This window comes from Danio aesculapii, chromosome 18, assembly GCF_903798145.1.
Source record: "Danio aesculapii chromosome 18, fDanAes4.1, whole genome shotgun sequence".
NCBI lineage: Eukaryota > Metazoa > Chordata > Actinopteri > Cypriniformes > Danionidae > Danio > Danio aesculapii.
In genome coordinates, this window is record NC_079452.1 from 17,378,306 (window position 1) to 17,393,777 (window position 15,472).

At 34.7% G+C, this 15,472-nt stretch overlaps 1 protein-coding gene across 1 annotated transcript; it reads left to right on the forward strand.

Moving 5' to 3' along the window:
* Nucleotides 1-7,809: 7,809 nt before the first annotated feature.
* On the forward strand, nucleotides 7,810-14,463 carry prrg4 (proline rich Gla (G-carboxyglutamic acid) 4 (transmembrane)). Its single transcript, XM_056478195.1, has 7 exons — nucleotides 7,810-8,034; nucleotides 8,270-8,382; nucleotides 10,507-10,670; nucleotides 10,971-10,998; nucleotides 11,823-11,961; nucleotides 13,019-13,189; nucleotides 13,475-14,463. The coding sequence occupies exons 2-7, from the start codon at nucleotides 8,280-8,282 to the stop codon at nucleotides 13,500-13,502; spliced, it is 633 nt and encodes a 210-aa protein (XP_056334170.1). The 5' UTR covers nucleotides 7,810-8,034; nucleotides 8,270-8,279; the 3' UTR covers nucleotides 13,503-14,463.
* Nucleotides 14,464-15,472: the final 1,009 nt, after the last annotated feature.

Genomic DNA, 15,472 nt, shown 5'->3' on the forward strand with positions numbered 1-15,472 from the left:
CACTGTGTCCGATTTCATGACCTTGTTTTATCATGATCCGATACAGGTTGAATCATATTTCTGCAGTGAGAACGGTTTCTTATCTCTCCGATTATACGGTGGCCCCACAAAGTATTTGGCCTCTTAGAAATGAGCTCCATTGCATTAGTGGATGTATGAAATCATTTCTTAAGTTCGCACAGGTGTAGTAGATTTTCACGTAACTGAACTTCCTCATGATCCACTAATGTTTGATATCCTCAAAGTGTTACAGTACTGTTACAATATACAATTGAAGTCAGAATTATTAACCCCCCTGTTTATTTTTTAACCAGCGACCTTCTTGCTGTGAGGCGACAGCACTACCTACTGCGCCGTCCTTATTTGTATACTATGTTTATAAAAACAGTTTAAAAAAAAAGATACCCTACACTAAGTGTACTATCTAATATTTTCTCTTTAAAATCACACAGCCCAGCATTTTTCTGTGTATCTTCATTTGTGTTGAACAGACATGTTTGGATCAAATAGAGGATGATAAATGATGACAGAATACTCAATTTTGGGTGAATTATCCTTTTAAGTAGATAAAAAGTTATTCATTAATTTTCTTTTTAGCTTTATTAATCAATCGCTGCCACAGCGGAATGAACCACCAACTTATCCAGCATATGTTATAAGCAGCGGATGCCTTTCCAGCAACAACCCAACACTAGGAAACACCCACACACTCTTACATTCCCACTACAGCCAATTTACCTTATTCAATTCACCTATAGCGCATGTGTTTGGACTATGGAGGAAACCCACACAAACACAGGGAGAAGATGCAAACTCCACACAGAAACGCCAACTGACCCATACGGGGCTCGAACCAGCGACCTTCTTGCTGTGAGGCGATTGTGCTACTCACTGCGCCACGGTGACGTCCACGTTAAAAGTTATATGTAGATAAAAATGTCATTCATTTTCCTTCAACTTAGTCTATTTTTCAGAGGTTGCCACACCGTAATGAACCGCCAACTAACCCAGCATATGTTTAACGCAGCGGATTCCCTTCCAGCCACAACCCAATACTGGGAAACACCCATACACTCTCACATTCACAGACTACGGCCAATTTAGTTCATTCAGTTCACCTATAGTGCATGTCTTTGGAGGTAACTGGAGCAACAGGACCCATGCAGAAATGCCAAGTGGCCCAGCTGGGACTCAAACCAGCGGCCTTCTTGCTGTGAGGTGACAGTGATAACCATTAAGCCACCGTGCCACCCCATTTGTGTTGCATGTCTTTTAAAATACATTTTATTGGCTTAATGTTCAATTACTACTCATTTTACCATGTCGTTGTTGTACATAATTCGTCATTGTGTGTTTAATAAACTGTTGAGTAATAGTTGGGTGATTTTCAGCTAAGCTTAAGACGCTTTGCCAAAGCTTGATATCTCAATTTCAGCACAAAATAAACAGAATAAATCATATCCGCAGTGCAACTTTATAAACTTGGCCTCCTTCCGACGCTATAAAACATGACTCCAGCAACACAGCAGGAGGTATTTCCCATTGTATAGTAATCATCGCATTTCCAGCCGACCCCAGTTATCCGTCATCATTCATGCATGTTTTCAAATCCTCCAGGGGTTTCATCGAGTTCAACGTCGTCTGGTCTTCCACAGCAGATAAAGACAGGAATGCGTCTTCATATCAGCTCTCTGCCAGGCCCGGTGTGGACAGTACAGCAACAGTATCCAGACCCCCTTTCTGGTGAAATACTGCAGCCTATTACTGTTCAATTAGCACCCGTCTCCAGGAGGAGCTCGAATACATCACCACTGTTAAACTGGGGACTTTTCCTGGCCGGAGATCATCATCTTCTGGGTGAGCCTGCGAAATGAGATGCTTTCCGCAGAAAGCAGATATGAGGCCATCGTGTTATAAAGCGATGAGGTTTATCTGGTGTGTCTGAGATATTTTTATTAAATGTATTTATTTTTTGAGGTCTCCAATAGAGCATGAAGTCATCTTATCATGGATTACGCATGTTTAGAAAGCTGTGCACAGATAAATGCTAGTATGATTTGGTGGTTATCATGAACATGTGCTTCTGTACATTCAGAGATGCTCTCTTTTCACCTTTATTGTATTGGAGAGTATTGACAGGAAAGCATGGGGAGAGCAGAGGGATCGGCATAGGACTGCGAGGCGGGAATTGAACTCAGGTCACCGTGAGCACCAGAGTGCATGTGTCAACACACTAACCACTACACCACTGGCGGCGACACAAACGTGACATCTATAATTATACAACAGGCACCGGGACATGTGACAGTGAACAGGCCATTAGTGATTTACATACATAAAATGTTGGGTTGTATATTAACCAAAGTCCCGTTGAAGGAAAGCCTCCGAGCAGTTCATCCTCGAGCAAATCCAATCATCTCAAAAATGGCTGACAAATTACATATTTCTCAAATCCACAACAAACTCTGTTGACCCGTTCCTTTCATTTTGTTGCTCAAAGTTTGTGTGAGTTCTATTTTTTAGCTAGCGCACATGCCCAGGTAGCAAAAGAATTCTGGCCCGGATTTGGCATAAAGCTGGCACAACAGGCTCTGGCATACAGCATGTGTCAGATGTGGCGTCGTCTTTAAGCTGGCATGCATGACATGGGCCAGATGTTAAAAACTGATATGTGGGACACGTAAGTTTGGCCTATCTTGACCCACATTTAAATAATTTTTGATGCACAATGTCTTTTCTAGGTGATGCAGTGGCGCAGTAGGTAGCGCTGTCGCCTTGCAGCAAGAACGTCGCTGGTTTGAGCCTTGGCTGGGTCAGTTGGCGTTTCTGTGTGGAGTTTGTATGTTCTCCCCATGTTTGCGTGGGTTTCCTCCGGGTGCTCCGGTTTCCCCACACAGTCCAAAAACATGCGCTATAGGGGAAGTGGGTAGGCTAAATTGACCGTAGTGTAGGAGTGTGAATGAGTGTGTGTGGATGTTCCCCAGAGATGGGTTGCGGCTGGAAGGGCATCCGCTGAGTGAAAACCTGCTGGATAAGTTGGCGGTTCATTCCGCTGTGGTGACCCCAGATTAATAAAGGGACTAAGGCAAAAATGAATGAATGAATGTCTTTTCTATCCTGTATGTTGCAAAATAACTTAATTCACCCTACATTAAATATATTTTTTCAACCAAATTATTATTTTACAAATTATATTACAAATTAATTTATATTATTATCTACAAATTATATACTCTTGGGATCAAAAATAGGAGGTTAATTACAAACATGTTGTCTGTAATTATATAACAAGCATGGCTTTAGATTGTGACACTGTCATTAGTGATTTACATACACTCTCAAACAATTAGTTGGTTTTATATTAACCGAATTCCCTTTCAATGAAAGTCTGTTCATTCGGAAGCCATATTTGCAATGCCTCCCAGCAGTTCATTTTGGGACCAAATCCTATCTGAAAAATCTTAAAAACGGCAGTTAAGTTACATTTTTCTCAAATCAACAACAAAATCTGTTGTCTCGTTCTATTAATTATGTTGCTTAAAGTTTGTGTGAAATCAATTTATTTAGCTAGCTCACATGTCCAGGTAGCAAAGAATTCTGGCCCAGATTTGGCATAAAGCTGGCACAGCAGGTATTCATCCAGCACTGGCATATAGCATGTGAGCCAAACATGGCCCAGGTTTGACAGAGGTGGCACTGTCTTTAAGGCGGCACACAAGACATGGGCCAGATGTCAAATGTAGTATTTGGCCCAGATGTTAAAAATTGATATGTGGACAACATAAGTTTGACCTATCTTGACCCACTTTTAAAATAATTTAAATAATTTTTTGAGTAAAGAAATATTTTGATGCACAAAGTCATTTTCATCTTGCTGTTTGCATCTTCCAGTGCCTTCGTTTTAATCCAGGAAACAATCAAGATTAATTAATCTGTTGTTTCCTGTATGTTGAAAAATAACTAAATTTAACCAAAATTAATCAAATTATTATTTTACAAATTATATTATTATCCATTACCATTATTAGAAGTTATATTATCATATATAACCATTAGCATTATTAACGTGCCTAATGTGCAATGCTTCATGCATTTATCAATTTCATTGCAGTCGTGACACACCAAATATGGCTTCCACATAATGGCCAATCATGGGTCATAACTGGCCCAGTTCAGGTTAAATTGGCGGAGACTAGGCCCAGATATGGTCTATGTTAGGCCCTTACATGGAAGCCAGACTTGGTCCAGTAATGTACTGTTATTCACTGCAGCATGTGGGCCAAGCCAAGCAAAAGCTGATTGTGTGGGCCAGAGAAATTTTCCTATGTGGGTGGTTATTCCTTAGGTGAAGTTTTACACTGAAAAAGAACTTTGTTTTGGTAATCTTGACATCAGTTTGACGCTTCAGCCACAATAATCTCAACCACAGCCCTTCTAGCCCTTGCAGATTGCTGGAGAGCACTCACTATCATTCACGCTACTACACATCTGCCACTGAACTGGACTATATATCCCATCATGCACATCACACACACACCAGTTCCAGATCAAACAATTAGGTTAAACAATCCACCTGTTAAGTCGTGACATTAGGAATACTGTTTCCGGGTTTTTAGGCATATCACACATTAAAGTGAATTTTATATAAAATCATGGTGTACGCACTCTGGACAGACACCGATATTTTAACAATTTATAGATAATTAATCACTTTCTGGCCATCGGATATTAAGCATGAATATATTTATATTGCGATCGTGATTTTTGACTTAATATTTAACACTTAATATTACTAACATAATAAACGCTTATTAAAAGTATTAAACATTTATAATTACCATTTGTTAAGCTTCGCCATATAGTTTGACAGAGCGCTTGGACCCTGAAGCCACTTCGCGTGACGTCACACTTAACAAGCGGATATGATGGCGGGTGGTGACTAAATAACTACAGTAATTAACAAGTGAAAACTCTCAGAGTGACAAATAAAAACATGGGACTGAACAAAACACAAACAAAACAGGGGCCATTACATCGTTAGTTTGCTATAAGCGAATGATGTACAAAATGAAAGCTCCAGCTCCGACTCAATATTCAGTCTCAGTTGGAAGTACACCAACATACTGAGATAAAAGTCTCAGCAACATATGGTTTACTCTGACTTTAAGTTCTAATTACATTTAAAACATGTTATTTACAGCTTGCTCTAGCTATTGCGCAAAGATTGGCAAGTATTTCATGACTTCAATCTCATTTGCAGCTGTGCCAATGGTTAACAGAGGACGGGGTTACAAAAGCTGGAAAAATACAGACATGGTATGTGCTGGAATGTAATATGTTGTCATTGTCCATGTCAAAAGCCATGCAAGCATACAGTAGTAGTCACCACACGACAGGAATTACTGTAATGAACAAGTGAATCTGTTCAAACCCCTCCCCCAAGAGTATAAAGATTGATGATTGGCTAATCTGACTGGAAGGTGGGACTTCATTTTTTAACATTGCACTTTATTCATAATAATGCAAGTGAACAATCATTGTACATATATAGTCTTTGTAATAACCCAAAGTTGACCCAAATAACAGAAATATAGACAAACCCAACAGTAATTTAATTAGAAAAATCAACCCATTGGATGGGTTTGCCTGTATTTGACTGGAAATGGCATTAATCCAAGCTGCTGACCATCTCTTTATGACCACAGTGATGAACACATCTTGTGAAGCTATATTTCAGCAGGATAAAGCACCATGCCACAAACCTCGAATCATTTCTAGATTCTTGAACATGACAGTAAGTTCAGTTCACTAAACTCAAATGTCCTCAACAGTCACCAGTTCAATGTATAATCTATGTAATGTGCTGAATTCACATCATGAATGTGCAGCCAACAAATCTGAGCAGCTTTCATAAGACAAACATTGCCCAGAGGAAACATTGAGAAACATTGCCCAACTAGCTGACACGTAAAGCAACCAATCACAGTTTGTTTTGTTTAGTGTCATGTTTAAGGCTGAGAAAATGTAATGCAGATGCTATAATAGCAGGCTAGAGTGTAAAACTACGAACTTTGCCCATAGAAATAGATGCTAAATAAAACAGCTATTGACCAATCAACATCAAGGACTGGAACTATCCTTTTGACATCAGGTTTTTGGTGCCATCTAGTGATCCGTTTAAGTAAAATCAACCTGTGGTTCATAGCCTATGCCAGGGGTCAGGAACCTTTTTCAGAAAAGAGCCAGTTCTGATTTTTTTTTGGCAAATAAATTTTTTTAAAGAGCCATTGAGGTGTATATTATATTCTTTCTTCATTTATTTCCATGCACAACTCAAAAATAAACAAATATGAAGCATCACATGTTGAGCAAGTCCATAAATGAAGAAAGGACAGTTTATAGAATTTTTCTCTTTCGCCATCACCACTCATGAATGTTGTTTGAATTGATGTGCATGAGGTAACCATAAAAATGTAAATTGCTTGCCTTTTATTGGTGTTGTGATACAAGTTAATCCACAGCACCGCTTTTATTGTAAACTGAGCTCTTATTAATTTTGCTGTAAAAATACATTAAAAAGGGAATTATAATTGTATTTTCAACAGGAAACTGATTTCTAGTGACAGTATTAAATATTCAATAATAAATATTATTGAAAAGAGACCGGTGGAGAGCCACATATTTTTGGTCAAAGAGCCACATGTGGTTCCCGAACCATAGGTTCCCTACCCCTGGCCTATGCTAACTATATGCTTTCAAGTGATATTTCAACCAAAAATTTTACTTTGTTTTTAATTTGCCATTTATGATGTAGGTGATTTGTTTTTTCTACAGTAAAACATTGATTTTTAGCTGAAAATGAATTTTTAACAGTCACTGGCACTGCATAAAATAAATATATGTGTCTCCAGATAATACATTGAGGTCTTTTAAAGCAAAACATTTAGTCTGTGCAAGAAACTGAACATGTTTACATAAATATTATAATATTACAGCAGGCCATTTCTCGAGACTGTTGATTAATGTTGTAAATAAAGTTTAGTCTCTTGCACAAACCAATGTTTTTGTCTCCTTTTATGTTTTAAGAGAAAGTCATTTACATCCTAAATGCCCTTACAATAATTAGATTTTACAAAATGATATAAATAATTACAGTTAGATCAAGGTAACCACAAATTAACTATGGTTTTGCTGCTGTAAACATAGTTTAAACATAATATTCATAGTAAATTTTTATGCAAATAATAATAAATACGACAAAAACATTATCGTTTCAAATGCAGGCTAAAAGCCTAATCAAACGATTATTTTAATTAATCATAAATTAGTAAGTACTTTTATTATTGTTTATGAATGTGAAATATTAACAAAATAAGCTTAATATATTCAATTTTTTTTCTCATTTGTTTTGATTAATTATAATAATCCACGTTAAAATTACGAACGAAACCGTGTACAAAAATGCAAATATCATGAATGTCTGCGCGATTAGCAGCCAAGGCACTTGAATAAATAAATAAATAAATAAATAAATAAATAAATAAATAAATAAATGTAACCCCATATACCTCATGTGTAATATAGTATCTGGGCGCAGTTGTACAGCTTGCTCTCCGTGGGAAATAGTAAAAGTTAAAATAATAAAAATAATGAATTTTAGGACGGCGAAACCAAATGTAGTGTTCAGTGACGTCACGCTTAATGAATATTCATGAATAAAAAATGACCAGCACAACGTCTGCCAGGTAGGCGTACTCGGTTGAACGTCATGAAACTTATACAAATATTCATAAGCAAAGCCTTCGCAATAGTAGGTTTCAGGGTTCATTCTGTTTCTACGCTTTTCTAGTTAAGAAGTTCGATTAGTCAGGTCTGACCAGGTGTTTCCCAGCTCTACAGTTTGTGTTGTGAACAGACGTTTCATTTCCTGGAACACAACAAATGGCGTTTTGTCAAAACCATGAATGTCTTCAGGTGCCGTCTGGAAATTAATAAAAGTTTATAAACTCTGGAGATATAAATTACTAGTGAAAGGTAAGTCCTACGTGTCTAATTATTTCGATTTTAATCACGAAGGCTGATGAATCAAGTTGTTTTTCTGAATCGAAAACGAGCACAACCGAAACTAACGCAGTCGTGGCTAAGTTATTAGTTTGATAGCGTCTGTCTTCTGAATTGCTTCTATTCAGATTCCCACATAACACAATATGGGTGTGTGTGGAATCCAGTCGTTGTTAAACATCCAGAGTTTTGTGTTTTTCTCTTACAGTTGACTAGAAATGCTTATATTTATACTGCTGCTGCTGTGTCATTTCACGTTATGTGGACACTGTGCGTGTACGAGGAAAACCCTTCAGACAGGAGCAGAACAAGAGAGTAAAGGTGGGCAGTGCTTTTAAACAACCTTTAAACACTTCAATATTTTTTTAAATGCAATGTTGACACTACTATTCACTATTAACATACTATTATTGAAATGCCATGGTAATTCCTGTTGTTAAGATCACAATGTTTCTAGTTTTTCCAAACGATATGCCTGTTTGTGTGTTTTCATATATATATATATATATATATATATATATATATATATATATATATATATATATATATATATATATATATATTTACCCATATACACACACACACACGATAAATCATAATTTGGAAAACCTAGAAACATTGTGATCTGAACATAAACAAAAGAAATGACCATGCCTTTGTATATGAGAGCACGTACAGCTATGGGAAAAGTTAAGTAATAATGTAAATAAATGACAATTGGTCATTAGTCTTTAATTACTTTGTCAGGGTTATTCAAGTTTATTCTACCAACTATTACTTTTTTTGTAAACTCCTCTGAAGTTAAAACATTGTTATTCCCTTGTCTAAAACTAAAAATAAATGTTAACATATTTAATTTTTTAACGTAATCTTCCAGCCATGGATGAAGATGCCACCTTTTTGAGTATTTAAAAAAACTATTTAAAAAATTATTTTAAAAGAAATGTAGTCAATAGTTTACAGAATAATACAAATTATATGTATATATATATATATATATATATATACACACACACATACATATACATACATACATACATACATACATACATACATACATACAGTGCTCAGCATGAATTTAAAAGACGGATTGTGCGGGGTGCACTTACCCTCACAAATCTGTCTTTTAAATTCATATTTTTAATAGGAAGCTATACAATATTATATTTGTGCATTTACATTAGATTAGATTAGACAGTACTGAAGGCAAATTTGGAGCTTATCTAACAAATAACTTAAGATAATGGTCCAAAAACTAGGACACCCAAATTGATATGTTATAGAAAAATATTAAATACAAAAAATTTAAGAGAAGCAACAAATATTATTTGAAATTTTGTAGGTTGTATTTTTTTGGCAATTTTTTTTGCTCAAATTTAATTGCATGATCTTTCAGTTTCTAAATATGTTTGATGACTAAAATATTATTTGAATAAATATATCTGTTTAATAAATCTGTTTTGTTTAAGTGCACCAAAATACATTGACTATATTCACTGAGAAATGGATAAAAATATTCATTTTCAAAACAGCGTGTACTCTATTATGCTGAGCACAGTGTATGTATATATATATATATATATATATATATATATATATATATATATATATATATATATATATATATATATATATATATATATTAGTTAGGGTTATAATTAGCGTTAGAATTAGGGCTGCACAATATTAAAGTTGACCAGGAGCTAAGGAATTGTATTTAATCACAATCTTTATATGAAATTTATGATTTATGCAAAAAAATTTTTTACTTGGAATTTTTGTCTTATTTCTAGTCCAAATATCTACATTTGAAAGTAAAAACAGGATTATTTCACTTACACCACTGACAGATAATTTCCTTAAAACAAACAAAAAAACAAATTTTTTAATTTCTTCTGACGGTAAAAACTAAACAATATTTTTACTTCATCTAAGCCTTTTTTTTTTTATATTTGGACTAGCAACGAGACTAAACCAAAAAAAAATTTTTATTTTTATTTTTTTTTTGCATAGTGACTATTCAAGTTCTGTTCCTGAATACTGTTAGACTTCCTGGAAAACCGTCAAATAGAGCTATTCAATCCATTTTCTGAAACCGAATTCATATCGCAATATTACAGCAGAAAAATAAAATATCGCAATATCAGATATTTCCAAGGGCTGCACCATATTGGAAATATCTGATATATATATATATATATATATATATATATATATATATATATATATATATATATATATATATATATATATATATATATATATATATATATATATATAGTGAAAGAATGCAACATTTCTTACATATTTTCAATAAGAAACATTATCACTCTTATAAAATAAGTGTATAATTTTGCCCATATATATATTTTACTATACATTAGTATAATTATTGATTATTTTCAACGTTTAATCACATTTGATGTGTTTATTGTTGTTGTGTAGTGTTTGTTGTGGACCAGGAGGCCAACACGTTTTTAGGACGTCACCTGTTGTTCAACCGCTTCGACTTTGAGATCTTTACCCCGGGTAATCTCGAACGGGAGTGTTTCGAGGAGGTATGCAATTACGAGGAGGCTCGGGAAGTCTTTGAGAATATCCCTGATACAGTTGAGTAATCCCATCATTACTAACTAATGAATCAGCATTTTATTCATTACACAGCCTGTCACTTACCACTCCTACACTGTCATGTGTACTTGCCCATGGGTTGGATTTGGGCAGATAAGTCTTGTTTTTATGCACTGCAAATGATTACTGAGAATGTGATACCAATGTGTGTTTGGAGCAACACACTCCCTGCACTCCCAGATTATGTGTTTTTAATACGGCCGCATTAGCAAACACCCATTTGTTGATTTGATTTTGGACTTTCATTTAATTCTCATTCATTTTTATTGGTTTGACAGAATCACTTTTGGAAGACTTATACAGAGGGTGAGTACCGCCACACATACAGATGAATAAACCACACTTGACAGAAACTGTATGAAATGTTGTTAAATATTTATCTACAAAAATCCCTGTTCATCTAGATGTCTTTGCAGATTGTTTATTATATACACTTTGGCTTCATTTAGTGATGATAAGCATCTTATGCTTTTCAAGGGCGCTTTGTTTTGAAAAAAAAAAAGTAATAATTAAATATAATTTCATTTAAAATTATATTTTGTTTGAATAATAATTAAAAATATAGTCTATTTCTGTGACCGTAATGCTGATGTCTTCAGCGTCAGCATGATCTTTCTGCTCAATAAATTATTATTATCTATGTTAAAACCAGATTTTTGCTGTTTTTTTTTTTTTGTTAAGTTTTGTTAGGAATTATTAAAAATAATACATTTATTTAGCATGTACACATTAATTTGATAAAAAGAGCTAGTAATATTGTCATAATTGTGCTTGTACTATTACAAACTTATAACGGTTTCAAATAAGATATTGATTAAACTTTATTTCATTCAATAAAAATGTTTTTGAGCAGCAATTCGGCATGAACTATTACATGAAAATTTATCTTTGCAATTACAGAGATTAATAAAATTTTAAAATATGTAAAAATGTTAACTTTTTGAGGGTAATTTATACACAAAGCATCAGGCTCATCATCAACATCATATTCAGTTTCAAAGAATGCATGTGCAAAGTACTGTACGTTTTAAATAATCATCCTCATTTTATAATAGTAGTTATTTTATATATGTATTATTGTAATATTACATATTTAATAACTTGTTTCCGTATGAAATATCTTTTCATAGGAAAGGGTGATTCCCAGTCAAAAGTTGATGTAATAGTTTTGCTGGTGGGCATCATCTCCGCTGGAGTCTTTATCATTATTATCGGCCTCCTCATCTGGTATTTCTGCCAGGGCAGGAATAAAAATGATGGTATCCGGGGGTAAGTCTTTAATCTAACCTATACAATAATGTGATGAAGTTAGGACACCCTATTGAATTCCATGGTTTTCTTTATCTGGACATCTTTCAATTTGGACAATAAAGCCTCAAATGAACACTATGTCAAATTGTACCATGACACTTTTTTTTTTTTAAATCATAACAAAGCCAAAGTGGAAAAGTTGTGGGTTGCAAACTTAGGACACCCTTACTGCCAACATAAGGATTAAGAGAGGACGTACCACTCAGACACTGCTAGTCAATCAGTCTTGTGCAAGCAAGTGTATGCACCTTTAGAAAAGCAGAGGTTTAGGCAGGTTGTTGGTCTGGAGCTTTCAAGTGTGTTTAAGGGTTAGTTCACCCAAAAATTTTAATTATGTGCCAAACCCCTGAGACTTTAATTTTGTCTACAGAACACAAATTAGGATATTTTACATGAAACAAGAGAGCTCCCCTATCCTCCATATACTGCAAAGTTTCTGACTTATTCAAAGTTCAGAAAAATACCAAAAAAATAATCCTCAAAACAGAACGTTTATCTTCAGTGGTTCAATCTGAATATTATCAAGATACAAGGTGAAATCACCTTTCTTCTCCATTCTGATGCTCAGTTTAAACTGCAGCAGATCGTCTTGACCATGTCTACATGCCTAAACGCATTAAGTTGCTGCCATGTGATTGGCTGATTAGAAATGTGCGCTAACAAGCAGTTGGACAGGTGTACCTAATAAATTGGCCATGAGTGTATATCGCTGAGTAACAAAATATCGCAGTGTTAGATTTCTCCAATATCGTGCAGCCCTAGTTTAAATACAAGCTCAGTGTAGCAAATTGTGATGCTCTCGCCGATGTAAATGTGCATTTAACAAACTCCAACTGAACAAACCATTAAAAATATTACAAATCAAGATGTTGTAATAGTGCAGTCAAAGTCCAGACCTCATCCTAGTAATCATGGAATGCAGTAGGGTGTCCAAACCTTTTAACAAAACTGCAGGTTTGAGAGATTCATCCTTACAGTTTGTCTGATTGTGATGTCTGATCTCTTTGAAATGAAGCTCCTTCAGACGTCGGTCCACCCGAAGCAATGCCTCTGTGATCATCCGCAGATTGGAAGAGGTTTCTCTGCATCCTATTCCTCCCGCAGAGGCCAGTGCAGGTTTACCATCATATGAACAGGCCATCGCCATCACTGGACCACATGATGCTCCGCCACCACCATATCCTGGGTACAAATACACTTCTATACTTGCATAACCTCTCTGTCACGTTTATTACATCATTATTATGTCATAGTCTCTAATTACCATCTATTTGTCATTTCTTAGCAATTAAAAAAGCTATTTGTAGTACACTAATTGCTAGAACAGGCACAGCTCATGCTTGCAATTACATTAATTGCAGTCATTGTTTGTTTCTAAATGCTAAATGTCTCATAAACACCAATGTAGTTTGTTTATAGTGTATTAAAATGGACATGCATCTAATTCTGCATATCTAACGTCTACCTACAGTTCCAGGCCAGGAAGTATCAGACGATAACCGATCACCGCACTGAATCAGGATGGACTAAAACGGCTATTTTCTTGATTATGAACTGAACGATTTTCAACCAAAGGCTTTCGGGTTTAATTCCCTAGAATAAGCTACTAATGAACATATTGTCTTTCAGAGCTACACTGCAGCATTTAACTTAACATGAATTAAAAAGCATTGGAAATGAAATCACCGGATGGTTCTGAAGAGTATAGATCATAAGTCTCAAACTCAATTCCTGGAGGGCCGCAGCTCTGCAGAGTTTTGCTCCAACCCTACTCAAAACACAGCTGATCCAACCAATCAAGGTGTTCAAGACTACTGGAGACTATTAAGTAGGCGTGAGTTTGAGGTGGTTGGAGCTAAACTATACAGAGCTGAGGCCCTCCAGGAATTGAGTTTGAGACCATTGGTATATATATATATATATATATATATATATATAGTCATCACTTTTAAATATAATTAGTATTTTTAATTGTGTTTATTTTAAAAACATAATTAATAACAGTTTTGATATTATTGTATCGATATATAAAAAAGCCAGATCGTATAGTTTAATTTATTTTACTTCCAGGGCTTTAATGAAGGACACAGCATAGTTTTATCTTTTTTAATCCTCTGTTACAGAGATCTAGTAAAATGTGACTTACTACTTAGTGTTTACTGGATCAATATTTGTAATAATTCAATGATCAGAGCATGATTACCTCCTCTAATCTCATGACACTACTCAGGCTGTGTTTTTGGTGCAAAACCGTGTACATATAGCTAAATGAATTCTGCTGCTTTCGTCTTATTTTGATTTAATTTAATTCTACTGGCAGATGAAACCGTTTTGCAAAGCTGTTAAATTGCACAGGTTTCTGGAGGCTGAAGTGTGTCTTTTGCTTGACAGCAGGCCAGCTCTGATGTTATCGTCATAGGGAAATTACTATACTTCATAATAAACTTCTTCCTTTGACTAGTTTTGCATATTAGTGTTGTCTTACTACATCTCGGAGTATAATGAAAATGTGTATCGATTACTTTAATACAACAAAGAAGGCTTTTGGGTGCAAATGTTTAGTGGCTTAGTGGGGGTTGGTTATGACAGTTATGAAATTTACAGTAGGCCTATTTACATCCCAAATAAATGTTATTTTTATGTGCACTGCTGAGCAAAATTTGGGGGGAAAACAACATTTTGTCATTTTTAATTAGATTTTTCCCCCCTCTTTATTATTTATTTATTTTTAGGGGGTCACACTTTACAATAAGATTTCATTAGTTAATGCAAACGTTAACAGAGATCCAGCCTGTAGCCAGCCTGGTGAAAGGGATGGTTATTGTTTTTTTTTTTTTTTTTCAAAAAAGTGGATCTTTTTGCAGTAATTCGCCTCATTCTCTATTTATTTATGAGATTTAAATACTGCATTTAGGTGACATTTTAAGCACTTTTTTTTAGCTAAATTGTAAAATATTTCCTAGATAGTTAGAATAAAGAAATAAAGCAAATATTTATTTTTAAAACACAAATGTATTACACCATATGTCATTATAAATAGTTTTAAATTAACTGTAGCCTATTGTAATTCATTAGGCAAATAACAGAATTGTCAGAATTTGGCCATTTGAGTAATAAAAATTAAACATAATAATTTAGAGCTTCACATTTTTTTCTAGCCTCTCTCATAAAAAAGTACAATTAAACATTCCTGGATAACAACAATAGCCAAAATAGTGTTTAAATTGATTTTAATATGGGCCGCTTTTGGTGCTTCACACATTTTTATTGGTCATGTTTTCTTTCAAGAATAAGGTCCAAGATTTAGAACAAAAGTTGCTTGTCAAATGTTTTCTCTGTTTAAAAACAATACAGTAGTGAAAGATGACTTCGCTTATGTCTAATGTTTTCTTGCATAACTAAATTGTTCAAAATAATTGTTTGCGTTGGCCAAAACTGATTAACTGAAGTCACACCAGGATTCAGCGTG